The sequence below is a fragment of the Fulvia fulva genome, chromosome 1 (genome assembly GCF_020509005.1).
Source record: "Fulvia fulva chromosome 1, complete sequence".
Lineage (NCBI taxonomy): Eukaryota > Fungi > Ascomycota > Dothideomycetes > Mycosphaerellales > Mycosphaerellaceae > Fulvia > Fulvia fulva.
Window position 1 is genome coordinate 1011611 of NC_063012.1, and position 27470 is coordinate 1039080.

At 49.3% G+C, this 27470-nt stretch overlaps 7 protein-coding genes across 7 annotated transcripts; 5 read left to right on the forward strand and 2 right to left on the reverse strand.

The window, feature by feature from the left end:
- Nucleotides 1–7725: 7725 nt before the first annotated feature.
- Nucleotides 7726–8619, forward strand: CLAFUR5_00228 (uncharacterized protein; the record flags this gene model as incomplete). The annotated part of the gene is made up of 1 exon (XM_047899376.1): nt 7726–8619. The coding sequence occupies one exon, from the start codon at nt 7726–7728 to the stop codon at nt 8617–8619; it is 894 nt and encodes a 297-aa protein (XP_047757206.1).
- A 2818-nt stretch (nt 8620–11437) lies between these two features.
- On the forward strand, nt 11438–12762 carry CLAFUR5_00229 (uncharacterized protein; the record flags this gene model as incomplete). The annotated part of the gene is made up of 3 exons (XM_047899377.1): nt 11438–11452; nt 11509–12044; nt 12111–12762. 3 exons carry the CDS (start codon nt 11438–11440, stop codon nt 12760–12762), a joined length of 1203 nt encoding a protein of 400 aa, XP_047757207.1.
- Nucleotides 12763–14060: 1298 nt separating this feature from the next.
- CLAFUR5_00230 (Monothiol glutaredoxin-7) lies at nt 14061–15185 on the reverse strand (the record flags this gene model as incomplete). The annotated part of the gene is made up of 2 exons (XM_047899378.1): nt 14061–14369; nt 14430–15185. The coding sequence occupies 2 exons, from the start codon at nt 15183–15185 to the stop codon at nt 14061–14063; spliced, it is 1065 nt and encodes a 354-aa protein (XP_047755702.1).
- Nucleotides 15186–16505: 1320 nt separating this feature from the next.
- Nucleotides 16506–18385, reverse strand: CLAFUR5_00231 (Translation initiation factor RLI1; the record flags this gene model as incomplete). The annotated part of the gene is made up of 2 exons (XM_047899379.1): nt 16506–18306; nt 18366–18385. The coding sequence occupies 2 exons, from the start codon at nt 18383–18385 to the stop codon at nt 16506–16508; spliced, it is 1821 nt and encodes a 606-aa protein (XP_047755699.1).
- A 631-nt stretch (nt 18386–19016) lies between these two features.
- CLAFUR5_00232 (Chromodomain helicase hrp3) lies at nt 19017–24582 on the forward strand (the record flags this gene model as incomplete). Its single annotated transcript, XM_047899380.1, has 7 exons — nt 19017–19023; nt 19451–19884; nt 19939–19965; nt 20021–20111; nt 20173–20505; nt 20563–20603; nt 20659–24582. The coding sequence occupies 7 exons, from the start codon at nt 19017–19019 to the stop codon at nt 24580–24582; spliced, it is 4857 nt and encodes a 1618-aa protein (XP_047755970.1).
- Nucleotides 24583–25245: 663 nt separating this feature from the next.
- CLAFUR5_00233 (U6 snRNA-associated Sm-like protein LSm8) lies at nt 25246–25640 on the forward strand (the record flags this gene model as incomplete). The annotated part of the gene is made up of 2 exons (XM_047899381.1): nt 25246–25270; nt 25369–25640. 2 exons carry the CDS (start codon nt 25246–25248, stop codon nt 25638–25640), a joined length of 297 nt encoding a protein of 98 aa, XP_047755708.1.
- Nucleotides 25641–26507: 867 nt separating this feature from the next.
- Nucleotides 26508–27023, forward strand: CLAFUR5_20118 (uncharacterized protein; the record flags this gene model as incomplete). The annotated part of the gene is made up of 1 exon (XM_059462955.1): nt 26508–27023. The coding sequence occupies one exon, from the start codon at nt 26508–26510 to the stop codon at nt 27021–27023; it is 516 nt and encodes a 171-aa protein (XP_059318848.1).
- Nucleotides 27024–27470: the final 447 nt, after the last annotated feature.

Sequence of the window (27470 nt, forward strand, 5' to 3'; positions counted from 1 at the left end):
GCAAGCATAGCAATACAAATCCGCTCTGAACACATCGGAGTCAGGGCATACCTGCATCAGAGAAAAGTCCCAGGTATCGAAGACAAGAGTTGCCCATGCGGCTACCTGTCCCAGAATGTCGAACATAGACTTCTGGTCTGCAAAGAATGGAGTACAGGGAGAGGTGAATGGAGGGCAAGGGCAAGGAACAGAAACTTCCAAGCCATGATCAGCAATAAGGGAGACCTCCAGAGAATTACAAGGTGGATCATCCACCAAGGATTTTTGGAGCAGTTCTCTCTTACTAGGGAAACAGAGAGATGGATTGAGGAGAGAAAGAAGGAGGAGGAGAGCAGGAAGAGGGGGACAACTCTAGGGTTGCAGACAAGGTAGTCAGAGGCTAACCACCATGACACTAGTGCACCCTAATGGAAGGAAAACTGAGAACTCATGGCAAGGAAGCTATTAGAGAAGGAGAGGAGGTTTTTACCTAGGAATAGGTTTCCTACCTTATGCAGTAACATATATAGACATAAACCCGCATGGGCCGGAGGGCACCACAACGGGTAAATGAATTATCTATCTATCTATCTATCTATATAATCTACCTAGGTAAATCCTATCCGTATAGTAGTAGGACGTCTAATAGAATTACGCTATAGAGCTTTATTTAACTAGTTAGTAAAGATAATACTAAGATCTATATTACTCTCCTAATTATTCTTAAACTAGTTAACTTAACTATAGGCTTTAATAGTATATATATCAGGCTCCTAGAATAGCTATTACTTTATAGTATTGTCGGAGTAGCTAATAAATATAACTTCCTTTCTACGGTTTATTAATTTATCTTTCCTTAAGCCCTAAAGTTAGAATCTTAGGTCTATATAGACTACTACTTTATATCCCTAGACTTAAAAATAGTCTATAGATAGTACTTAGCTAGTAAAGGCTTCTTCTAGTAAAAGAGTAGTACTATTAATAATTAGTTTATCTAGTAGTTTATTCCTAACTATAGCTTAAGTAATAAGGGCTTCTAGCTTTTTACGCTCTAACTACTCCTTAGATATTATTAATATTACTACTCTACGACTATCATTTCCTACTATCTACGTCTAATATACTACTTACTAGTAGTCCTATTAAGTATCCTTATATATAACTAATACTACGGTAGTACTAATATTATTAAATGTTAAATAGGTACGAGTTACGTAGTAGTAGAAGACGGCGGATTATATAAAAGACGAAGAAGGATCTAATAGGATAGCGTGTATCTATATACAGTATCGCCGGTATTAGTGTAGGTAGATACTAGGTGTCCGGATGTTTACTAGCCTATAGGCTAGTAAACCCTAATCACGTGATCTAGTCATATGACATACCTACACCTATATACTTGTCCTACGGCCTATATGTTCTTAACACTCCTTCTTAGGCTATATAGTCTCCTACAATCCCTTTACGTAAGCTAGAGCTACCTTATAAAGTTTTGGAACTACTAGCTATTAAGGGACTTTGTTAACCTATTAGTAGCTATATCCTTTATATAGCAGTAGTCTACTATAATCTTCTTCTACTACTAGAGATATCTAATATAGTTATATATAACATTAATATGCTTTGACCTTTTATATATATAGGTATCTTTAACAAGTGTCAAAGCGGCTTAGTTGTCACCTATAAGCTTAACTAGCCTTAGCTCGTTAATAGTGCCCTCGCTTGCCCTTACACTCGGCTAGAAAGAGCTCTTTCCTACTAGTTCTAGGCACCCTATTTCCCTAAGGACAGTAGCAAGAAATTGTGACTACTTTACGGCTACGTTTATAGCTATAAACTCAGCTTCTATTATTAATGTTATAACAGACTTCTGCTTCCTACTTATCTAGGACATAGGTGATCTATAAAGGAACTATACGTATCCTAGAATTGAGACTCTATCCACTTTGTCTATAGCGTAGTTAGAGTCCGAGTATCCCTAGAGATTGCCCCCTCCCTTTCTATATATAAGACCTAGGTCTAGGTCCGACCGTAGGTATCGGGAGAGCTTCTTTAAAGCCTTTATATACTACTACGAGGGATTAGTAACAAATGAGCTAATTCTTCTAAGGGGAATGCTAAGTCTGGCCTTATTATTGTTATTAGCTATATCTAGGTACTATTATAGCTCTAGTAATCCTGTTTGTTACACCTCTTATCTATAGGTGCCGTAGGCACTAAATGCTCGTAGCTCTCTATAGGTAAGTAGGTTAGCGTAGCCTTCTCTCTAGCTATATTCATCTTGGCTAAGTTAGCGTAGATATAGTGTCCTTGATTAAGCTTTAAAGTGCCTTAGGACCTGTCTCTTATAATCCTTATTCTAAGGATCTTTATAGGTTTACTAAGATCTTTAATCTTAAACACTTTTCTAAGCTTAGCCTTAAACCACTGAACATCTAATAGCTTCGGAGCTACAATAGGTATGTCATCTATATAGGTAAGGACTATAAGGTCTCTATCCGTATAGATAAGTAGGTATAGATCTACCTAGGACTAGGCAAATCTAATCTTCTCTAGCTTCGTAACATAGAGCTTGTTCTAGTCTCTAGCTACTTACTTAAGCCTATAAAGGCTTCGTAGAACCTTAAACACTATATTTAGAGGTGCTTCAACTCCTAGGGGTAGGATTATATAGATGTCTTTAAGAAGGCTACTTTAGGTAAAAGCATTATTCACATCTACTAGGTACATCTCGAGATCTCTCTTATACAATACTACTATAAATACTCGGAGAGTATTATGTCTAACAGTAGGTATAAAGGTCTCTTCGAAGTCAACCCTATATTTCTATAAAAACCCTCTTATAACTAGTCTTGCCTTAAACTTCTTAATAGCTCTACTAATTATTCTTTTTACATTAAAGACCTACCTAGAAGTAATTAGATTTGCACCCTTTAGCGGTATAACTACTTCCTAGGTATTGTTACTTACTAAGGCAATAAGTTCGTTCTCGATTGCCTCTCTCTATATATGTCCCTATTCGGGGTCTCCTACGGCTACCTTATAGGACTTTAGGATTAGCACTTCCTACTAATAGGCTATAGCCTGCCTAATAGCAGCAAATGTATATTCTTCTACGTCGTTTAGAATCTCCTCTACCTAGCTCATTATAGGGTCTAGATAGAACATCTAGGCGATAAGAGCCTTATAGTATTTAGCCTTATACTCTTTAGAGTTATTATCTCCGTCCCCCCTTGACCTCTTGTTGCCTATAACCTAAGGTGGCGCTAGGTGTTCGGATAGGTCGAACTGAACGACATCTTCTTTTTCTTTTATTAGAGTACCCTAATCTCTAAACTTCTAGTATTCCCTAATGTCCTTTAGGGGAGGGGGAAGTTATATAAATAGCGGTTGCTATAGTGTTAATGGCTTAGGTAGGTTCTGTATAGATCTACCGTTATCGGCCTTCGACAGTATTAAAACCGCCTTAATATTTTCTCCTAGCCTTTGTAACAGTGTCTCTAATAATCCCCTATCGGAAAATCTCGCCCTAAAGGGCTTCCTCCTAATAGGATTACGCTATAGCGCTCGACTCGGCTAGTTAGTAAAGGTGATACTAAGATCTATATCTCCCCCCTTCTTATTCTTAAACTAGTCGAGGTGACTATACGCTTTTATTGCTTTTATATCGGGACCCTAGAACAGCTATTGTTTTGTAGTGTTTTCTAAGTAGCCTATAAACACGGCTTCTTTTCCTCGGTTTATTAACTTGTCTCTCCCTAAGCCTTGAGGTTAGGCTCTTAGGTCTATATAGACTATAGCTTTGTATCCCTAGACGCGGAAATAGTCGACTAACGGTACTTAGCTAGTAAAGGCTTCTTCTAGTAAAAGAGCAATACTATCAATAATCGGACTATTAGGCAGTCTGTTTCTAATTATAGTCTGTGCTTATAAAGCTTCTAGCTAGAACTCAACTAGTATACTAGAGTCTTTAAGTATAGCCCGGACTGTGTTCTTAGAGGCTTGAATTGACCTTTATATAGGTCTATTTTAAAGAGAGTTATAGGCATTAGTTATGTCTATCTAAGTGCTAAACTCCTTCTCCTACTCTTTTAGTAAGGCGAGAATTTCCTTTATACTATCACTACGGATCGTAGACAGAAAGTACCTTAACTACCGTTCTGCCTAGACCTTCTAATCCCGTAGGGCTATAGGAGCGTCGCTCCTAGCCTTTAAAGGGATTACCTACTTCTTCCTAGAGAAGTTGTCTACAATCTTAAGCCAATATTTATATCCTAGCCTAGAGACTACGCCCTGAAAAGGCCTATAGATATCAATAGAGATAAGGGCTAGCCTCTCCCCTTTCCTCTCTATAGTAGGTCCTTTGAACTTCCTTATGTTTATAAGGGAGCAGACCTTACAATTCTAGTGTTTAGAAGGAATAGGAATAGGATCTTTCTTATTAGTGACTCTATATAGGTTTCTTAGCAGTCCCTTACTAAGGTATACACATCTTCTATACTATAGCTCCTACTGATCTTCGGACTTAGTATTAGCTATAGCGGTACCGTTACGTTCTTAAGAGAGTATACTAGTATACTATAGCTTAAGAATTTCCGAGATCGAGTAGATAAACGGTACTCCTCCTCGAAGTTTAGTCTAGACAACGGGTTTACTAGATAAGGATTTTAGGGTGAAACTAGGTAGTTAGATAGCAAACTATTAGCTAAACTGATTCTACGAAACAAGACTAACTCTAAGGCTAGGAACAAACAGGACATTTTCTAAGACAATTTGCTTTCTAGAAGGACTACCTATTACTACACTTCCTATATATATAGCTTGTAGATAGCCACCCCTAACCTTGATCTACTTCCTCTTTTAAAGAGGCTTTAGTGTCCTAAATAGTGAGTCTTAGTCAGTCATATATAATAATGCACAAGAGTTAAGCAACTACTCGGACGAGGGGTACTTACCTTTAGCTTCTATAGTAGAATAGGCAACCTTATTAATATTATCATCTTCTGATAGTATCTCAGGGTCTAATACGTCTTCCTAGGTCGTATAGGCCCTTATAGGCTTACTAGAGGAGGCCTTTGGCTTACGGCTCTCCTTTATCTACTTTGTAAGGTCCGTTATTACCTTAAGGACATTACGAAGGTTTAGTAATAATGACCTCCTACGAGGTAGTAACGGTTGTCTCTTAGTAGGGTAGGTAACCCTAGCTAGTTTGTCCTTGTTCCTAATAGCCTACTGAGCTATAGAAAGGTGTAGGCACTTGCTTATAAAATGGTTACTATTATAGAGATAGCACGTGAGCTTGCCCTAGAAATCTTCTTAGCGAACATAGCTATCCCTTAATAAATCATTGATTCTTACTTCTCCCTAAGAATTATAAGAATGTCTTATAGTAAGAGATTCACCTAGGCATCAATTGCATCGCGAATTGAGCTAAATAAGTCTAGTAGAGCTACTAAGAGTTACTAGATCTTTCTGTCCTTAGTCTTAATGTCTTAGAACTAAGGCGAGATTGAAACAGCCCTCCTTATAATTAAGCTAAGCTCCTACTAGGCGTTATCTATTAACTAGTCCTCTGTTATCACGAAATTAGTGTATTACTAAAGCAAATTTCTTCTAGTAGCGAGAAGTCTTCTCTTATATTTAGTTTTAGCCTATTCCTACAACTCCTTCGTATACCGGGGCTCGTATATTATCTCTTAGTCATCTGTCGACAGACAGATGTACATCTTATATAGGGCCGTTACATTGTGCCGTCTATACAATGCCTTCCTTATCGCTTAATCTAAAGAAAGGGATGACTCCGATAATGTAGAGGGTGTTACTATAGATAGGGTTGTAGCGGGAATGTCCGTAATAATGTCTTCGAGGACCTAGTCAACCTACTTTAATACTAGGTATATTCTTATTAGCTTGAACTATGTTTCGTAGTTCTCTCTTATTAGAAGAGGTACTACTCTCTTTCTTATAAACCTAGTCTCGTTCTCTATTTTTATAAGTTAAGGGACAGGTTAGCTACCCTTAGGTAAAAGGATGTATTCGGTCGTACGCGATCGGATCGAAATAGGATAAACCGAACGCGAGGTTAATAGTAGAGAGGATGGCTATCCGCCGGAAAGAGGAGGAAAGTCGGTCGGTAAGGATCGTGTTAGTACTAAGACACTATAGCGTAACTCTCTTAGTAGAGGTGGTTTCTAAGACACTACGGCTCTCTTAGAATAAATAGTTAGTCGATACAAACGCGATGTCTAGAGAGCGACTCTTCTTAGTAAGCTCGCCTACTTGTCTAAGGTATTAGTATAGGCTCCCTAACTCGGAGTCTAATAGTGCCTTACTAGGCTCTTTTACGTCTTATATATACCTATAGTACGGCTATAGCTTCCTATATAATGCGGGTGCGGCCTCTAGTCTGCCTTCCTTTTGTTCTAAAGAGGAATAACTCTAATACGACTTTGTCGAGGGTGAAATACCGAGTTACTAACTCGGGCTTATAACCTATTAAATAGGTACAAGTTACGTAGTAGTAGAAGACGGCGGATCACATAAAAGACGAAGAAGGACCTAATAGGATAGCGTGTATCTATATATAGTATCGCCGGTATTAGTATAGGTAGATACTAGGTGTCCGGATGTTTACTAGCCTATAGGCTAGCAAACCCTAGTCACGTGATCTAGTTATATAACACACCTACACCTATATACTTGTCCTACGGCCTATATGTTCTTAACATTAAATACTTAATAAAGTCTACCTTCTTTATACTAACGGGTTTAATAAGAGAGTACGGTAGGTAGCTATTAATAGTATAGGCCGGAAGGACACTAAAGGCCTAGCTATAATAGAGGTACTAAGAGTCGTAGGCTAGTATACTACGAGGTAACTATCTATAGCGGCGATAACCTATCTTATTACTATAATAGGTCTTATCTATATATACTAACTAACACTCTAAGTAGTAGTATAATAGGTCTTTAAATATAGTGCGTACGCCTGGATTACGCTACTTAGTAATACGTAATATCGCCTTCCTCGAGAACTCCTTATTTTCTAGTACTTGTACTACTATTTTCTTATAGACTAATATACTCTATTTATAGAAGATAAAGTAGACTAACTCTTTATACTAATATATACTCTTAATCGCTATTAAATCTAATAACTAGTCCCTTATATACGGCTTAATTAGATACGGCCGTCTACACTTTAAAGGCTATATAGAGCCCGACTCGCTCTACCTCTTAATCTATATATAAATAGTAGTATACGAGCCTTAGCGATTATTAAGTAGTAACTTAGCTACTACTAGTAAGGCCTAGTCGCTATCGAGTAAGAATTAGATAAGCTTACGGTCCTAAGTAGTAAGGACTAGTATAGCGTAGGCGCGAGTCGATAGTAAGGATAGTAGATATGCTAATTACTACGCTAGATAGTAATACCTTAGAATAGCCTATATAGTAAAGTTTTAAGGCTTTACTATAAGGTTAGCGACGGTAAGGTCAAAAAGAGATACTATGTCTATAAGGATTAAGTCGCTAGCTAATTTAGTAAAGTAGGGTCTAAATCGTCCCGACCCTTATGTCTAAAAGAATATGGCAATCTCCCGGCTTGGCCAGGGGACTTGACAAGGAGAAACAAGCAGACCGTGCGAGTAGCGACAACAACGCCACTCCTGAAATGTAAGTCGCGCGCACATCTATTGTCACTCTCTACATCGCGCAGCATTCTCACTGCTGCGACATTTCGGAATCATGGGAGTACCGCGCGCCGGACTCACGTTGGCCACTCTCCCAGTCCTGCTCTCAACGTTCATATTCCTCCTGTTTCCCTTCGCACAGCCACCACCATCACAATCGCTCAAACCGAAAGTCTTCGTTCTCGGACTATCAAAAACTGGCACGACGTCAATCGGAGATGCGCTGAAACGGCTAGGCTACAGGCGCCTTGGATGGCGAGACATTCGGAGCCGACATATGACCCATACTTTTGTGAATGGAGACATTGAGCCCCTGGTCAAGTTGACGAGGTACTACGACGCGTTTGAGGATTTGCCATGGCCATCTGTGTACAAGGAGATGGCGGAGCTGTATCCGGACTCGAAATTTATACTTAGCTTGAGGAAGGATGAGGAGACCTGGCTGCGGAGTATGCGGGTTCATGTGGGAAGGGGCAAATGGCAGCCTTACAATAATTTCTACGGCGCCGATACCGTGGAAGGCAACGAGGCCGTCATTCTGGAGTCTTACAGGAACCACACCGAGAAGGTCCGAGACTATTTCAAGGACAAGCCGGAGAGGTATATGGAGCTCAGCATCGACAACGGAGATGTGAATTGGGATGTGCTATGTCAAGTTGCGCAGTGTCCAGGAGGCAGAGTTCCCAAAGTGCATTTTCCAAAGAGCAATACCGCTGCACACTGGGAAATGGGAACCATCATCAATAATCTGCAGTGGTGTTGGGGCTGGACAGTGACTAGATCAGAGGAACAGATCTCACAGTACTACTACCGAAGCGGACGAACACTGCTCAAGCCACTGCTGAGAACCTGCTGGAGCATCTACGACACAATCGAGACCATCTACTCGGAGCTGTATTTCCAGATCATGCCCGTGATACAGCCTCCATTGACAGTCAGTCATACTTGAAGGAACTGAAGTTGCACGGCATGACATATGCCTCTTCGTGCAGACACGCCAAGTTCAATGCTACAGAAACCGTGGCTAACACGCCCAACACGAAATCCATCGCTGTCAATACAGCGTTCAGATTCTGCACCTTGACACGACATGACACGGCATGAACATACCGACGCGGCGCATCTGATGCACTCGTCAAGAACTCTCACCCCTCTTCAAGATCCAGCCAAACCCCGGAACAGCGCATCACCGCAAGCTGCTCCGAGCAAAGGTCGTGCTTTTTGGTCAAAGGGTCTCGCTACAAGCTTCAGATGTCTTACAAGCTTGTTCCTGCGATTTTCATGCATGGACTCGCCAGCTTGATCCCGGGAGGAAAGCGGTATATCAGTACCAACGCACTGGATAGAGTTGTACTCCGAGACCGCTCCATTGGAGCAATGTAGAATTCATGGCACGGTGGACCTCCATGTCGTCGAGCATAACGTTCAACTCTTTGTCTCGTGTTCATCTTGCCTTTGATATAAAAAGCGCTTCATCGAATTGAGGCATATCACATCAGTCCCACATCGCTGAGCCGAGTGGACTCCCGACACCACCAAAGAGTACGACAGGTTACGAAAGACAACGAAAGAGTTCGAGACATCACACGTGCCCTCACGGACTCGGCATACTATGCCGATCGGGCCATTGTTTCTTATTGGCGTCTGCATTATTAATAACAGCAATAGCCGTTGCTAGCACTGACCCCGCAACGGGGGCTGAGTCGTCTCCTAAGCCGAGATGTTGCGACCCACGTGAGTGGCGCGAAGGAGTGTTCACGCGGTCGTGTCTTGATGTTCAGCTGACGGGTGATCTGCCAGTGGTGTCGAGCATCTTTTGCGCCTCTTGCTTCAAACGGTGCAGTGGTACGCGCGCGACTCGTTACGAGTGTAGCCATTGTTTTGGAAGATCGTTGTTATAGAGCTGATGACGAGCATTGGGACGGGGCATCCTTGTACATATAGCGGATCTCTGGGCGCAGCGAGTCCGATGCTGTGCACGAACATGAGTTCTGTCTGGCTCTCACATCAGCCTGGTCTGGGCTTGTGGATCATCGATCAATAATTGTGTGGGGAAGTCAGGTTGCACATCAGCCTGTCGATCAATCATCGATGAATGGGCGGACACGGCCACAATTTTGCTTAACGACGCAGCCAAATCGATCCAAATCGTGCAGTTCGGCCTGGGTGTCTCTTTCGCTAACCTCGGGAACGGTATGCACTCTGCACAAACAGACATTCGCTACTCCTGGTACCTTCTCCGCCATGGAGAATGTCCAAGCCATGTACGTCGGTCTTGCGTGGAGTCGGTGGTGTTGGAGCCAGCTGTCGCTGCAGCAGGTGGAGGACAACTTTTTTTGTAGCCGAGAGCCAGACTACATGTATGATGTATCTGGCACGAGGGACGAGCTGGAGGGCGCGAGCGCCTGCAGGAGCACCCTAGCCGCCGAGAATCAGATAGGCGGAGATTGGTATCTGGCAGGTACGGTTCGTGCTATCAAGCATGCAGCTATTGGGATAAGTCGGCCGGATGTTTCTCGATCAAGATTTTGATTTCATGAGACCACTCTATACACTGTGGGATGCGAGGGATTGTCTGTTGCTGTCTTGAAATAGTTCAGAGCGCTTTCAATCGGTAGAACATCACTGCTTGATCACGTGTGGCATCCGTACTCGGCTAGCGCGGATACTGCTTATCGGAACGTCAGCTGCCATGTAGGCGGAGCACATTTCCAGAAAGTCTCGCAGAGGGTTCCTGCTTTGTCGACGGAGCTAAAGACAGGTACGTACCCTGTTTTGTAGGCGATCGCACGGTGGGCGCCAGTCTGTGCCAACCAGATATTGTCCATGGCGGATGTGGCATTCGGAGCAGTTGGGATGGCGAGATGTTGTGGGTGCTACGCAGCGCATTGAGGAATGACGAGCCCGTTGTGCATGAACCAGGCCTGCACGCGCTGTTGGTTGAAAGCGGCCCACCAGCTTGGCCTCCTCCGAGATATTGCAATTGACCCTGTACTACTAAAACACCACTCTAACGCTTGAGACGTAGATCATTCGACTCGTAGAATTCTACTCTATCGTCCAGTCTAGATTTGCAAAGTTGCAAATTCGGGGTGGGCCGCTTTCACTTGCGTGGCCTGTTCCGTGCTTTGTGCCGCGCTCCAGAGCTCCACTTCCTGCAGGACATCAAGCGCATGGGCCAGCGAGAGGGCAGCTGATGGCTGTGATTACTGGTCTCACCACGAGGCCTTGGGCCAGTCCAATGTTCCCGCTGAGCAATGTCTCGCGCCTGCAAACAAAAAACTGCACACTTCCTCCGCCCTGCATCTTCACACATCTCACGCCCTCCCTGCAGCGATATTACCTGAAAAGTGCGGATCACGCGTGATTTGACTGTCCCTACGGCAAGTCGATAAGGCAGAGCACCGATCCAAGCGCATATCCCTGTCCACCTTCAGCCCCGCACGCTGCCTCTTGTGACTTTTGTTTGGCACAATTATCTTTATCCGCCGAACCCTTTCCCTCTTCCATTGCATTGCTACACGACGACCACTAGACACGCACTGTCACCCGACCTGCCTATACATCCGATCGTGTCGGCAGTTATCCTCCCATACCAACAGCTTCCGGCAGCTGTGACCGGGATCAGCTGCGCAGCAAGCATCCAGTTGGCTGTCTGTGTACGTGTCGAGTCAGGCAATCTCCGAGACATTGGAGACAAAGAAACACAACTCCTTCTGCCCCATCGTCAACCTTTTGGCGCTTCAGCAACACCACCAAACTCCGCCATGACTGCCGCAAAGGTTCGACGCAGCTCACCCAGCGTTGTCTGACCCCGACACCCCAAGACTAACGCCAGTGCGTCCAGGACATGATGCGCCCCTCCAGCAGCCAGCACCGCCTTTCGGTAGGCTCCAATGCCTCGAGTGTTCCCACGCGAAACTCCTACAGCAGAACGCATTCGAACACCACGTCGCTGGGCTCTGTCAACCCCACGAACCGCATCAGTCGACGCAAGAGCTCCACATTCTCGCCCGCAGCGAGGCCGGCCACTATCGGCGCTGCTGTGGAGAGTGCCGTGGCAGATGGCTCTATAGCAATCAAGCGTCGCAGCTCGACAGCGAGGGCGGCTCTGGCGTCATTAAACGAGGGCATGCCTAGCAGCCTGCCTCATAACCACACTGTGCCCGAAGAGGGCGTCCTTAGCAGCAGCAGTGCTGTGGTCGATGGCCCTTCCCTCTCGTCCTTTCAAGCTACCGAGAAGGCCAAGTTGAAGATGCGTAGAGCTAGCGACGGCACACGCTTGACCAAGAAAGAGAAAGCTGCGACGGGCGAGCTGAAGTGCGAGCACTGCGGGAAGGCGTACAAGCACGGCAGCTGCCTCAACAAGCATCTGTAAGTGTCCATCCGTCTGATCGCAGTGAGAGATTCTTCAGTCGTACTGACGTGCTGGTCGTTCAGTTGGGAGCATACCCCACAGTGGCAGTATACTTCAAAGTTACTCATTTCAAAGCACCAGCAAGTCCAGCTTCTCGAAGCAGCGTCTGTCCTGGTCGCTATGAACGGAGACGGTCCTGCCAATGACAGCGATACGTCGTCTCCAGCTGCATCTGGCTCTTCAGATATGCGAGACGAGCAGGAGTTGAGCTCTACGGAAACCACACCTCCACCACAGAGCGAGAACGCCTACAGGGACAGCAAGCGCTTCAGCAACAACAGCAGCCTTTACTCGCGTTCATACCAGTCCGTATTCTCCGACAGTGCACCAGGTCAAGATAATGGATTCTCTCACCACCGACAGTGGAGCACTTCTAGCAACGGCCGACCATTGACTGCCAACACTTCCATCGCCGACAGCTACCGCGGTGATGAGGACCCACAGGACTTGGCCGCAGCCGTAGGCCTTTTGAGCTGCAGCTACGGCACGCCAAAGAGCGGACCTACTGGAATGGGTAATGGAGTTCCTCCAGTTCCGCCACTCCCAGCGAAGTACCAGAACTACCGTGCACCAGTCGATGTACAAATGGACGATGATTACGACTCCGACGACGAACCTCACGTCCGTAATGACGATGTCGAAGATCAGGGCATGTTTGGTAAGATGGACGCATAGCTTCCTGCCACATGACCACCCCTGTCGATGCGACTTTCTACCGGACATACGTATCACACGAAACGAACGACAACATTCAGCATGTAATCGGTGTCAGAGGAATCTTTGCGAGGAGTTACAGATTGCATAACAACACACACGACACGGGACGCATTGGACGCGGCGATGGCTCCGCAGGCCCATTTCAGCACCGATGAGCAATTTCGAGCAGACTATACCTTCAAGTAAATGTCTGTCAAGTTGCGAGGTTAAAGCTGGAGAGGGCATCTCGACCGTTGAGCAGCCGTTTATTGGGAGCAAAGGACTTGTTTTACCAAGGACATGGGGCGAACAGGAACGGATTGAACGAATGGATGGATGGACATGTATGGGACCAAGTCTCTTAGCAGAAGGCGCAGGTTACCACAGAAGGTGGAGGGTTTGTTTTTTGTTGATTGACGTATTTATCGATGGAATGACTGGAATTGAATGTGAAGTAAGATGAAATGAATTTCCTTGTGTGTCGCTTATAGCGAGATGTACGCGGCATGAAATCGAAGTGCTGACAGGTGTAGACTCGGACTCGGACTCGCAACTTCCCTCAAAGATAACAGGGAGTTAATTCTTGAAATGGCTGAGCCTTCGTCCCGCCATGTGGGGGAGGCGTGTCCTTGGAGTGAACCACCTTGCTGCTCCTAGCCATGTTGTGCAAGTCTAGAATCAAGCCAAAGAATGGAGTTGGATGCACGGAGCCGAAAACAATTCTGTCGATCGTTTCAACAATTTTCTACTATCTGGAATGTGGATTCCTCCCGTCCAAGATGATACATTTGATGGAATTGATGCTATTTCTGAACACCCATGCGCATGCCACATGCACGGGTTGAATGAATGCCTTTCGCCTACCAAGGGGGCAAACACATTACATCGAGAACCTTTCGTTGTTGATCAAATTCTGTTCATTTGCTGGTCTTGCTGCTACTCAGCATGCTAGCGATACATTCTAAGAACATATGTGGGCTGGTTGGTGGGTGGGTATAGGGCAATCTACCATCCTTTCTCTCCGCAAGAATATCGATCCAGCCAATAAGTCGGCTATCGCCTTCATATGCTGGGATGTTTCAGCTACGTGTGGTTTTCATGTTTCCCTTCTCTCCGTCTGTATGCTTTCCCGCATAGCATAGCATTATAATGCAGCCATACCATACCATTTACCATGGGTATCATTCCAAATCAAACCCCCTTCCCAAAAACGCCCTCAAGAACTCCCAACCCAACATCCACAACCCCATCCATTCCCTCTCCCCCTCAATCCGCTCTCACGCCTTAAACTTCACCTCCGCCCTCGTCTCACGATGCCCCCCACTTTCAGCGTCCTGATTCTTCTCAACACTCACAATCCTCTTTCCGCCCATGGCCTTGATCGTATCGATAACCTTGTCATTGTCATGTAAAGCCTGAACGTCATCGCCGCCGCCGATGGATTTGCCGTTGATTAAGACGTTGGGGACTGTTCGCCGGCCGGTGGATTTGAGGAGGGCGTCTTGGAGGCCGGAGCCGAGTTTGTGTTGGTCGAGTTCGACGATGTAGGGTTTGGGGGAGATGGTGTAGAGGTCGAGGAGGATGTGCTGGGAGGAGGTGTTAGTAGAGGGTTCCCAATCGTTTTGTATAGAACGTTTGCGACTCACCTTGGCCTTCTTGCTGAAGGGACAGTAACTTTTTGAAAAGACGATTATGGGCCCCTTCTTGAGAATATCGTTCAACTCCGTCTCCACCTCATGATCTTCCTCGCTCTCCGTCTCCTCGCTGTCCCCCTTCGACGCACTCGATGTCTTCGACGCGACATTCCCCACCTTGGCTACACCATCATCATTATCCGTCGCCGGCTTCTTATCCACAATCTTCCCATCCTGCATCTTCTTCCTGCCCGCCACACTCTTCTCCCCACTAGTAGGCGCATCACCCACAATCGGCTTCTGCTTCTGCGGTCGCGGCACCGGCGCCGCAGCTTCGGTCGATTCGCTAGTCGCAAGCGTCGCCGTCGCAGCATCGTGTTCCTTCTGCAATCGCTCAATTCGTTCCTGTGTCTCTTTCTCCTTGACGTATGTTGCTTGCTTCTCGGCTGCGGTCTTTTTGTGTTCCATGGCTTTGACGGTCTTCTTGTAGAACTCCGATTCGTGGGTTAATTGTTCGCCATTGGTTACGTAGTACAGAGCCAGAACCACTAGTAGCGTCACAAGGCCAATGACCTTGAACTGCCGTCCGGAAGGCATTGTCGCAGGCTGTCGAAGTGAAGTCAGGTGAAGGAATGGTAAGGGTGGTTTGTCGCTCGATATCCTGAAGGGCCGGAGGTGGTGAAGAGAATGTGGCTGTAGCAAGACAAGTGGTGCTACAGACACGTCAATAAACTGGATCGGCGTGGTTCTGATGTCGCCCAAGGTCATGCCCCTGCTGTGCCGTGAGCCGTCCGTGACGAACGAGAGGGACCGATCTGCTGCGTGCAGCGGTGGCCTGCCGAGCCTGCGACGAGAAGAGCAAGCTTGTTGAATCGAAACGCAACCCAGGAGAGAACAGTGCACAGTAGTAGGATCTCACGAACTACTCCATAGTCACAGAGGCAGGTTAGTGGCGGTTCGGTGTCAGACATGTGATCTGTATCTAAACGTCTGCTAACCCAACGCGACTCTCGACATGTGCCTTCTCCGCACCAGAGCCCATGCATGGATCCCTATGCGTCCCCGTCCACCGCCGTCTCGGTCGTGGCACCCAGCCAAGACGCCCGAAGGAGCTTCTTCAGTGCAACCGCGGCTTGACATCAAGAACACACATCGAGCCGACTTTTCCATGCAACAACATCAAAGCAATTTCAGCGTTGATATATGCCTCATCATCATACATGTAGGGCCTGACACGACGCGCCCGCATCTTGTACGGCCTTCAGCTGGCAGACTACCCATGCACGCCATGACAATACTTCCGCCAGCTCGAGGCCCGATTACCGTTTTTCCAAGCGCGAGGTGCTGTGATTTACGTGAAGAAAGGAAAGTGTAAATTTGCTGACACCCGACTTCACTTCACTTCACAGCTTGGGAGGTTCCGAAGGGCTTGATCAATGGACTGGGACCCTCGTACTGCAGTGCACCTGTCATTTCAACGTACCTGGTAAAAGGAATAGGCGAAGGAGTAAGCTACAGACTGCCAGCAGGAGACGTTTCAAAATACGGTTGTCTCGTGATTGAGTCACACCGCACGCCACGCCTAACTACGACGAAGACTACATCTCAAGCAGAATGGCAACAATGCACTGTGGAGATGACGGAATGCCAATCACCTGTATGCGTCCATCGCGGCTTCAGTCATGTTGGCATGGTCAAATTTGTATTCTGACCACGAGCATTTCGTTGCCCAGGCTGTGTCTACCTGTTCTCCCTCGTCAGGTACGACGACGTTCTACTCTCCTCTCCCTGTATCCTCCCCGGCTGGCTTAGCCAACGGCCCCTGCGCTCTGATGGCCTCCAGCATGCTCAATCATCACTCGTCAATCATCTGACCTGTTCGTGATATCGTTGAGCTTCATCAGGATGGAGCATCGTCCGCAGCGAGAACGTCTTCCTCATCGTCGTCCTGCTCGCACTCCTCTTGCTCCAACGCCTCATCGGCGCCGCTCTTGATGCAGCGCCGGCGCGTGGTGCCTGCCTTCTTGGCTTTCTTCAGCTTGGATCCGCCCTGAGCGGTCTTCACATATTCGACATCTGGGGCGCCTTTCAGGACTCCTCCTCCAAGAAGAAGTAGTTACCATTGGCCTTCTGCTCGTGGTCCAGCTGAGAGTCGAGCTTGTTGATACGTGGGCGGTACGTGTTTGGATCACGACGGAAAGTGACGTCCAAGTTCTTCAAGAATTTGTTGCAGCCAGTCAACAAGCTCTCGGGTGTGTTTGCGCGAGACTTCTTGGATGGTTGACCATCGAAGACAATGACACGGTCTGCAAGATAAGTGGCCATGATGAAATCGTGCTCGACGACGAAGGCGGTCTTCTTGGAGTGCATGATGAATCGCTTGATGACACGGGCTGCGATGATACGTTGCTCGGAATCGAGGTAGGCAGACGGCTCATCGATCAGGTAGATGTCGGCTGGGATACCGAGCGCAAGCACGATGGCGACACGCTGCAGTTCACCACCGGACAAGTTCTGCACTTCCTGGTCGATGAAGTCATCCATCTTGAGTGGCTTGTAGACGTCGGTCTGGAACTGTGGCGACAAGAACGCGGCCTTGATCTTCTTGAAGAACAATTGTCTCACAGTACCAGTGAACTTGGGCGTGATCTTCTGTGGCTTCATGCTGATGTTCATCGGGGGAATTTTCTTGCCGTCGTCAGGCTTCAGGGCGCCCGCAAGCATCTTACAGAAAGTGGTCTTTCCAGTACCGTTCTCTCCCATCATGACCAGGATCTCAGAATCTGTAAAGTCACCAGCCTTGACGGTCAGGTTGAAGCTACCCATTGTGCAGGACATGTCGGGGTATCCATAAGCACGGTTCTTGTCGGCGAGATACTCTTCGCCGGCCTCGCCGACTCTGAAGGTGAGGGACTCCTCACGGAAACGCAAGTTCTCGGTTGGGATGTTACCGTCGAGGAAGATGTTGATACCTTCACGGACGGAGAAAGGAGCGGTGACGACACCATAGACGGCCGGCTTTCCGTAGAGTACACAGATATAATCTGAAAGGTAGTCCAGGATAGACAAGTCGTGCTCAACAACGATGACATATGAGTTTGGCCCGAGGAGACTGCGGATGATGCGACCAGCGGCCAAACGTTGCTTGACATCCAAAAAGGAAGAAGGCTCGTCGAACATGTAGACGTCGGCTTTTTGTACGCAGACCATGGCGATGGCAAAACGTTGCAGCTCTCCACCAGACAGGAGATCAACATCACGGTCCCAGACCTGCTTCAACTCCAGCTCGGTCGTAATCTCGTCGAGTCGTGCTTCGTCCACCTGAGACCGTTGGCTAATGATGTGGCCGACTGCCCTGTCGGTGCCCTTGATTGCCTTTGGGATCTGGTCCACATATTGTGGCTTGGTGACAGCCTTCAAGTCGTCTTCCAGCACCTTTGTGAAGTAGTTCTGCAATTCAGATCCTCGGAACTTCTTGAGCACCTCTTCCCAGTCCGGCGGGTTGTCGTACATGCCCAAGTTTGGCTTCATCTTTCCAGCCAAGATCTTCAATGCTGTACTCTTTCCAATACCGTTCGTCCCCACCAGACCCAGCACCTGTCCCGGCCTTGGCATTGGAAGTCGGTGAAGCTTGAAGCTGTTGGCGCTGTATCGGTGGGTGACCTGAGTCTCGAGGTTGGTGGGCAGGTTGATGATGTTGATGGCGTCGAACGGGCACTTCTTGGGGCAGATACCGCATCCAATGCATAGTCGTTCGGAAATGAAGGCGATCTTGGAGGAGGCGTCAACTTCGATGCACAGCTTGCCCGTCCGCACGACTGGACATGACTTCTTGCATTCTTGCCTGCACTTCTTGGGCTTGCACTTGTCCGAGTTGACGATGGCGATACTAGACACAATCAATCAGTGGCCTGTTTCATCATCCGCTGTTTCTCGAGTCTGACCCACCGCGTCAGTTTGTCCGACATCTTGGCTACTGTTCTTGCTGGCGGTTGTCGAAATTTGGTTGTGGGAGTTGCAGCAAGACAATATCAAGAGTCAAGCGACGCTTTTGGTAGTCGTGGGGTGAAGCACGATTGCCAGCAGTGAAGCGAGCCCCAGGTGTCGGTGCAGTATGTTTGCGTGCAACTGCGAAATTCATGTGTCGATGTGCTGGCCGTAATATTGTATTCGCTGCTCTTAATTGGGCGACGACGTGGAGGGGCACTTTTGGTGGGCAGCGTGGGCAGCAAGCGACGCGTGACCTCGAGCGCGGGAAGTCGTGGAGAGAGCGCAGCCGAGAACATCAACTGCACGAGCGTGATCGGCTGTGCATTCATCGCCGAGTTTGAGAATCGCAAAACACTCGGTACACAGGTGAGATCCAAGTTGACTATTCTGACAACCTCGACGAGTACTCTGCACTGCGAGGTCAGGTTATTCTTGCATGTCAGACCTTGTCGGCACTGCAGCCACGAATTTTGGCGAGAGTGACGCCCAGCAGAGAGCCCTTGCCCGTCTTAGTGGACATCTCCAACTGATCATTCACGACTCCGACCTGAACACACTCACCACACATCCCACTCCTTCAAGCGTGCTGCCACCGAGGCCACCGCAATCATGGCCTGTAAGTAACATCCTCTCCCTTTTCTGTGCCTCTTTCGGCCGCATTTTTGGGCCACGCGACCACGACTCGGCGGGCGAGACGCAGCCATCACAAGAGCCCGATCAATGCCATATTCCATCCATATACCTTCTCGACCCTCTCTGGACCACCGATATCGAGTCCCCCGACCCTTTCTCAACCAGCCGAAGCGAACGCAATAGTCACTGAGCCGCCAGATCAAGCCAGCTGGCCAGCCGAGGCCACCTACGCCCTCTCATCATCAGGCCTCATTTCACGGTCGGACTTGGTTGTCCTGGCATTGATAGGAGCTATACTGTCGCTCAGGCGGGGGAACCGGTCGCGTAGTGCTCGCGGATGCACCTGCCAAATTTCAGCTCGAGGCGACTGCTGAAGCCTGAGATATCGTGCTGACATCGTGGCCCATTAGCGGTGCCTCTACTCCTACCCACCCATCCACCGCCATCTAACGACATGCCTATGACCAATGGTCACGCCGATGGGGTCGACTCGAGTCTACCGAGACCGTCACCTCAGCCCACACGCGACGAGAGCGAGCTACCTGACGCGGACGATATTCCTACCCACACCATATCATCACATGCCGCTCCACAAGACGAAGCACATTCGGATGACGATGCCATACATGACATGGCAACATCGTCACTTGATGAGGATGAAGACGCGCCCGGCGAGGACGACGCAGACTTTGACGAGACCACGCCTCCTCCCGGTCAGACCGATGCAATGGACCACGACAGATCATCGTCCGAGTCTAGTTCGAGGCCCGGGAAGCGGAAAGTCGATGTCGACGACGAGGAGTATATGAAGCAGAACCCAGAGCTCTATGGCCTGCGGAGAAGTGTATGTGCAGAGTTTTCACCTTGGCCCAACTGCTTGCTAACATACTGTAACCAGGGCCGAGCACGACCTACACGTCGAGTGGTATGTTCACGCCCCTTAAAACATGACAACCATAGCATACTGATATTCTCCCCAGGTCGATAGTTCCGATGAAGATGACGATGATGAGGACGATGTTAACAACGGCAGAAGGCGGAAACGCCAAAGGGTCGCCGGCAGCAGAGCACGTACGTCGGCCTCGACTCCCTCAACTTTCACACATCAATTGATTGCTGACTTGTTGTGCAGCTTCCGTTCCTCAAGTTCGAGAGTCCTCCCGAGTCGCTTCCTCAGCTGGTTCCGGGTCAGAAGATGACACCTACGGCGGTGAACGCGGCCGTACGTTCGCGAAGAAGCACAGACAAAAGATGCAAGCTGTCGCCTCCGGCAGTGGCACACCGCAGTTGAGCGAAGTGCGCTTCTCGTCAAGACGAGCTGCAAAGGTGACGAACTACAATGAGGCCGAAGACGATCTCGGCCTCAGCGAGGAGGACACCGAAGCCACACCCAATCACTACTATGTCGAGGACAACACGCCGGCTATTGACGTTGTGCTGAACCACCGGCTGAAGGAGGATGCGGGTACGTACTACACGCATCTCAACACGAGCTCTTCGGCTCCTGCTAACCAATGCCTAGTCGAATCGAGCAATCCTGAAAAGCACGACTACGAGTTCTATGTGAGTATACACATGCATCACGTGTCTCTTGAACATTCACTGACGCGTTTGTCAGATCAAATGGCAAGGCCAAGCACACTATCACGCAACATGGCACCCATGGGCAGAGCTTTCCTCATATAAAGGCTTTCGACGACTGGAGAACTACTTTCGCAAGGTCGTCAAGGCCGAATTCAGCTTGACTCACGATCCGGATGCCGCAATAGAGGACCGAGAACGATGGAACCTCGATCGCGAAGCCTACCTCGACTCTCTCAACGATTACAAGCAGATTGAGCGTGTCATCGGAGCAAGAGACGGCGAAGAAGGCACCGAATATTTCGTCAAGTGGAAGGGCTTGTTCTACGACTCATGTACGTGGGAGACGGAGACACTCGTTAGCCACGAGGCGCAGACCGAGATCGATCGCTACCTTGACCGATCTGCGAAGCTGCCCTTCTCTGATCGTAACGAGTCCAACCCGAATACTCGTGCTGCCTACAAGCCTTTCAGGTCACAGCCGAGCTACATCAAAGGTGGTGAGCTCAGGGAGTTCCAGATCCATGGTCTGAACTTCTTGGCCCATCATTGGTGCAAAGGCAACAATGTCATCCTGGCAGACGAGATGGGTCTCGGCAAGACGGTGCAGACTTGTGCCTTTATCAACTGGCTGAGGCATGATCGGCGACAGCAAGGGCCATTCATCGTGGTCGTTCCGCTGTCCACCATGCCCGCATGGGCCGACACCTTCAACAACTGGACACCAGATGTCAACTATGTTGTCTACAACGGCAACGAGGCTGCTCGTAAGATCATACGCGAGTATGAGCTGCTGGTCGACGGCAACACGAAGAAGGTCAAGTTCAACGTCCTGCTCACAACGTACGAGTACATTCTGGCCGACGCCACCTTCCTGTCACAATTGAAGTGGCAATTCATGGCCGTGGACGAAGCCCATCGATTGAAGAACCGCGAATCACAACTTTACGCAAAGCTTCTGGACTTCAATGCTCCCAGCAGACTCCTCATCACTGGCACGCCCATGCAGAATACGCTTGGTGAGCTCTCCGCATTGATGGACTTTCTCATGCCTGGCAAGATCCACGTCGAAGAGAACATCGACTTGACCTCGGAACACGCCAGCAGAAAACTTGCCGAGCTCACTGATGCCATCTCGCCGTACATGATTCGACGCACCAAGCAAAAGGTCGAGAACGATCTGCCTCCCAAGACGGAGAAGATCATTCGTGTCGAGCTGTCCGATGTGCAGCTTGAGTACTACAAGAACATCCTCACACGCAACTACACAGCCCTCAATGCTGGTGCGAAAGCTGGAAAGACTTCCCTCCTCAACATCATGATGGAACTCAAGAAGGCCAGCAATCATCCTTTCATGTTCCCAAATGCTGAAGAGCGCCTACTGGCTGGCAGCGAGAGTCGAGACGATTTGCTCAAAGCAATGATCACTTCAAGTGGCAAGCTGATGCTTCTTGACCAGCTGCTCACGAAAATGAAGAAGGACGGTCACCGAGTCTTGATCTTCAGTCAGATGGTGAAGATGTTGGACATCCTCGGCGACTATCTCACCCTTCGTGGCCACCAATTTCAACGACTGGACGGCACCATCGCCGCCGGACCGAGGCGTATGGCCATCGATCATTTCAACGCACCTGACAGCCAGGACTTTACCTTCCTGCTATCGACTCGTGCTGGTGGTTTGGGCATCAACCTCATGACTGCTGACACTGTCATCCTGTTTGACTCTGATTGGAATCCGCAAGCCGATTTGCAAGCCATGGCTCGCGCTCATCGAATCGGTCAGAAGAAGCCTGTTACCATCTACCGCTTTGTGTCCAAGGACACCGTCGAGGAAGAAGTTCTTGAGCGCGCTCGCAACAAGCTCATGTTGGAGTTCATCACCATTCAACGAGGTGTGACCGACAAGGATGCTCGCGACCTTGGCGAACGCATGAATCGTGTTGGTGCTAGCACTGCGGAGCCGACATCGTCAGACGACATCTCTCAAATTCTCAAGAAGCGTGGTGAGAAGATGTTCGAACAGTCTGGAAACCAACGCAAGTTGGAGGAGCTTGACATCGACGCTGTTCTCGAGAACGCCGAGGAGCACAAGACCGAGCAGCCAGAAGGCATGACTACTGACGGTGGCGAAGAGTTCTTGCGCAGCTTTGAGTATACGGATGTCAAGATCGACCTTGAGTGGGACGACATCATCCCCAAGCACGAGCTCGACAAGATCAAAGAAGAGGAGCGCAAGAAGGAAGAAGAGCAGTATCTCGAAAGCGTCATCGAAGCCAACCAGCCTAGAAAGCGAAAGGCCGCCGGAGATGACGGTCGAGAACAACGAGCAGCGAAGAAGCGTGCTCGTGACATGATGCCGCAACCTGAGGAGGGTGATGATGATGCCGAAGACTCTGATCCCGGTGCTGACCCTAAGCGGCCACTAGGTGAGAAGGAATGCCGCCACCTCATCAGAGCCTATGAGCGATTCGGTGCCATGGCTGAAAGGCAAGATGAGATCATCAAAGAGGCTAGACTGCTCGGGCGAGATGTCGATACCGTGAAGAACACCCTCCAAGACATCATCGACACCGCGATCCGCATGCAGAAAGAGCATGCTGACCACTTGTTGGAGGTCGAGCGATCCACGAACAAGGCCGTGACGAAGAAGGAGAAGAAGGCAGTACTGTTCGACTTCCGCGGCGTCAAGCGCCTGAATGCCCAAACCCTTACCGAGCGCCCGGAAGAAATGCGCATGCTACGCGACTGCATTGCTCAGGTGCCCGACTGGAGAATGTTCAGAGTCACTGAGGCGTCCAAGCCTGCGTCGTATACTTGCGAGTGGGGTGCTAAAGAAGACGGGATGCTCTGTGTTGGCATCGCGAAGCACGGCTATGGTGCATGGGTGCCTATTCGTGACGATCCCGAGCTCGGTCTTACTGACAAGTTCTACCTCGAAGAGCACCGCGTCGGTGCCAAGGAGGAGCGAACGAAGGGCGGCGAAGAAAGCAAAGTGGCCAAGTCTCCAGGAGCCGTCCATCTGGTCCGTCGAGCGAACTACCTTATCAGCGTACTCAAAGACAAGACCAGCAACGGCACTAACCTGCAGGCCAAGAAGGCGCTCGAGAACCATCATCGAAACAACAGGAAGCATCTCGGTCAGTATCACGGACGTATTTCTACTCCAGGACAATCTGGAAGTCCTGCACCGGACAGACGCCATAAGATGCATCAGTCCGACATCCGCAACAGTATGGATCGTCGTGGCGGACAAGGTTCTCCGAATGGCCATGCTGGTCATCGCAAGTCGGACAGCAGACACCGAATGTCCGAGGAACGCAGACCGGGCCATCACCGTAACGGTAGCTCACCGATGGTGACGAACGGCGCCTCTCACAGGCAGCTGTCTGAGTCCGAGCAGCGTATCCGCAAGATCTTGGACCCAATCAGCAGCGCTCTCGCGAAGGTTAACGGAGCGACGAAGAAGAAGATTCCTGATGACGATGAGCGGCTGAAGATGATCAAAGCGGGCCTACTGACCATCGGCAACCATATCAATGGACAAGTGCGCAGCAACGGCCAAGCATCTATGGAAGACAAGATGTGGGACTATGTGTCTGAACACTACTGGCCTCAGTCCAAGTCGAGTGACAAGCGGGTGTCAGGTCGCAAGCTCCGAGACATGTACAAGAAGATTTCTGGCAAAGACAGCGCTGCGGCTGCGTCGAAGACTACCCCGGTCAAGCCCAACCCAGCTCCGCCTGCCGCGGCATCATCTTCGACCAACGGTAGCGCCACGATCACGAAGTCCGAGGCTGCGCTGGACGAACCAGCTAAGCCGGCAACAGTAACAGAGCCTAAGGAGGTCAAGGCAGAGAATGTTGCCCCGCCAGAAGTCAAGGCTCAGTCGCCAGAAGCTACGACTGGCATAAAGCCGGAGATGAATGCCGCAGCAGAGGCTCCAGCGAATGATGCGCCGTAGGGTCGTGTAACATTACTGAGAAAGACGGGATGGCATGGACAGCAGTACCGATGGGTATGGATTTTTACGAAACCACTGCAGACGACCAAGCAGCATCTGGAAAGGCGTACAGAGAATAAGGATACAGCGCAGGGATTCTGCGTAAAAGCATTGGCTGAACAACAGCACTGAAAGAAGCGATGGTGTCCGGGTGGGTTTACTGACAGGATTCTATTGTGTTAGTTGGCGGCACGCGTGGTTATCTGCATAGAGAAGACGCCGGCGACGCGTTCTCAAGGAGTTGGCATTCTGTTTATTTGAGCGAAGAGAGATATGTGGACATGAGCGAAGACACGTCGAGTTTGCCTGTACCACTAGAGAGAGCACTAGCCACTACATGCTAGATGTCGAGCAAGACGATACCCCCAAGATAATGTAGCCGCAACAATAATGCGCAAAGGAAATCGATGTGGCCCGAGCGCCCAATTTGACTTGACGCTCTGAATCTCAATCTCGAAAGCTTCACTTTGACAATTGCACTTCACATCCGGCAATTCGCGCAGCCACCATTATACCACACCTATCGCAGCATCCTACCCTCACTCCCGCTCTTGCATATCCTCGACATATCGGTCTAGGCGCAGTGCGTGACCTCGCCGGCACGCACCCGCGCAAACCGCAAAGATGTCTCTAAACAGCTACCTCAACAGTAAGACTTTTCCCTCCTCGGCAGGCACACAGTATGCGCCCTATGCTCACAGCCTGACCACAGTATGAAACATGGACTGACCTTCTTTTTCCTGTCAGGGAAAGTATGCCTGATCCTCGTTGACGGCCGTTGCATGGTCGGCAACCTCATATCCTGTGATAATGTCACCAACCTCGCTCTGGAGAATTGCGTGGAGCGCATAATCAGATCGCCGGACGAGGAGGAGCCGAGTGAGGAGGAGCCCAGGGGGTTGTTTATGGTTCGGGGGGACAATGTGGTGGTGTGTGGGTTGGTGGATGAGGAGTTGGATGGGAGTATTGATTGGACGAAGGTCAAGGGCAGTGAGATTGGAACGACGAAGCATGTATGAGGAGAAGGTTACAGGCTTTGCAGGAGGGATGATACCATTACGGGTCGATGGCAGTGTAGAGGCCAGGCCCAGTGCAACTGCGCAGAAGGCACAACAGAGGAAATGCTGCGCTACCGGACAATGGCAAAGAAGACGTTGCGCCGAGGATATGAGATGGAGGGAGCAGAGACAATACTTCGCATAAGAGTATGTATTGCCGCAGGTGTTAGATTCGACCACTCGAGTATTGACACAATGCGAAGCATAGCGCCGTGCGAGAGAGCTTCCAACGACCTTGACTATGATGCAAAAGACCTTGCCTTCCACGGACAGGAGACCGTAAGGCGACGCAGCGAGGCAAAGAAGACTACTCGGATCGATGTACAAATGGCAGAATGAGCAATACTCAGAGGAAACGAGTCATCTGTCATCAGTGTTATCGGCCAAACTGTGCCTGAAAACGATGCTTGGCATGATTTGGCGTCTACTTCTCCACCATTGCCTGCTGAATCTCACGCGAAGCTATTGACAGACTACAGACACCGACTCGCAGACGTGACTTGTGGAGCTCTGCTCTGAGCTCGAAGCAAACGCAAGCCACTATTTTAGCTCGATTGGAAGCAGCTGAACACGGCTTGAAAACAGTCGAGAACAGTCGAGAATGGTCTTGCGCACCCAGCTTCAGGACATTGACCTGTGAGAGAGGTGTATATTCCGCTCTTCTGCAGAGTGGCTGTCTGCCAGCTGCCGTTGGCTGGTAAGGGCGTAGCTGATCCTCGCCACCACACTCTAGATCTCAACAACAGCGATGCAGAACATGCATATAAAGGCTCCTCCCCTTTCTCGAATCCCAGTCGCAACGGCCTCGATTACACCCCTCCTAACACGATGTCTAGTAACGATCAGCCAAGGTATGAGACTACTCAACAGCCAACACCCTACACCCAACACCCAACGCAACACGAGTCAACTGACTCGACCTCCAGCGTGACGGAAGTCTACTACTCCGTCCTTGGCCTCCTCATCTCAGATGCCCTAGCCAACAGCCCAGCAGCCCATGAGTTCGCCGACGAGTTCGTCACACAGAAGAAAGCACTCTCCGACACGACCCTTGGTCAGCGCTTCCATGCGGATATTTCTGCTAAGCTATCGAGCTCGTCTGCTGCCCCGGCTGGTACACAGCAGATGCTGGAGAGCATGAATCTTACTGTTGATGATATTGTGAAGCCAAAGGAGGAGGAGGACGTGGTGGTGCCAAAGCCGATCGAGATCATCGCTTTCAGGAAGGTTGAGCCTGGTGATAACAAGCCTCTATTTCCATTTCCTCCGGGTATTCCACTGCCTGAGGGGAAGTATATACCTATTGGCATCATTGGAGCGTCGGGAAGGTGTTCTGTCATGTGAGGATCGGGCTTGGGGTGGCTGAGGGGCATGGGCAGATGCCGGCAGAGCCTTCTTATGAGATGAGCGAAGGACGCCGCACCCGTCGCTTGTGCGAGTAATCGCTCTCGTCGTTGTTGATGCTTCACGTGCACGGAGCATGATTCACCGATCCGGAGCTAGCGGGCTGTCCTAGCCAATTGCGACTTTTCTGAACCATTTCCGACCAATTAGGGATCGCCTGGAATTTGGTAGCGATGCTCGTTATTCTAAAAGCCACCCTTACTAAGCACAGGCCACCCGGATTCACCTCTAGGGCTGCATCTGCACACCAACATTAGAAAGTCTAATTGTTATTCTCGCTCCGGGGCGCTTAGAGGGTCTACGCTCGAGTGCTCGCAAGCTCGCACGTCGCTCTGACCCTCACCGCGCGCCCTTCGCTCAATAAATGCAGTGAGTAGGTATATATAA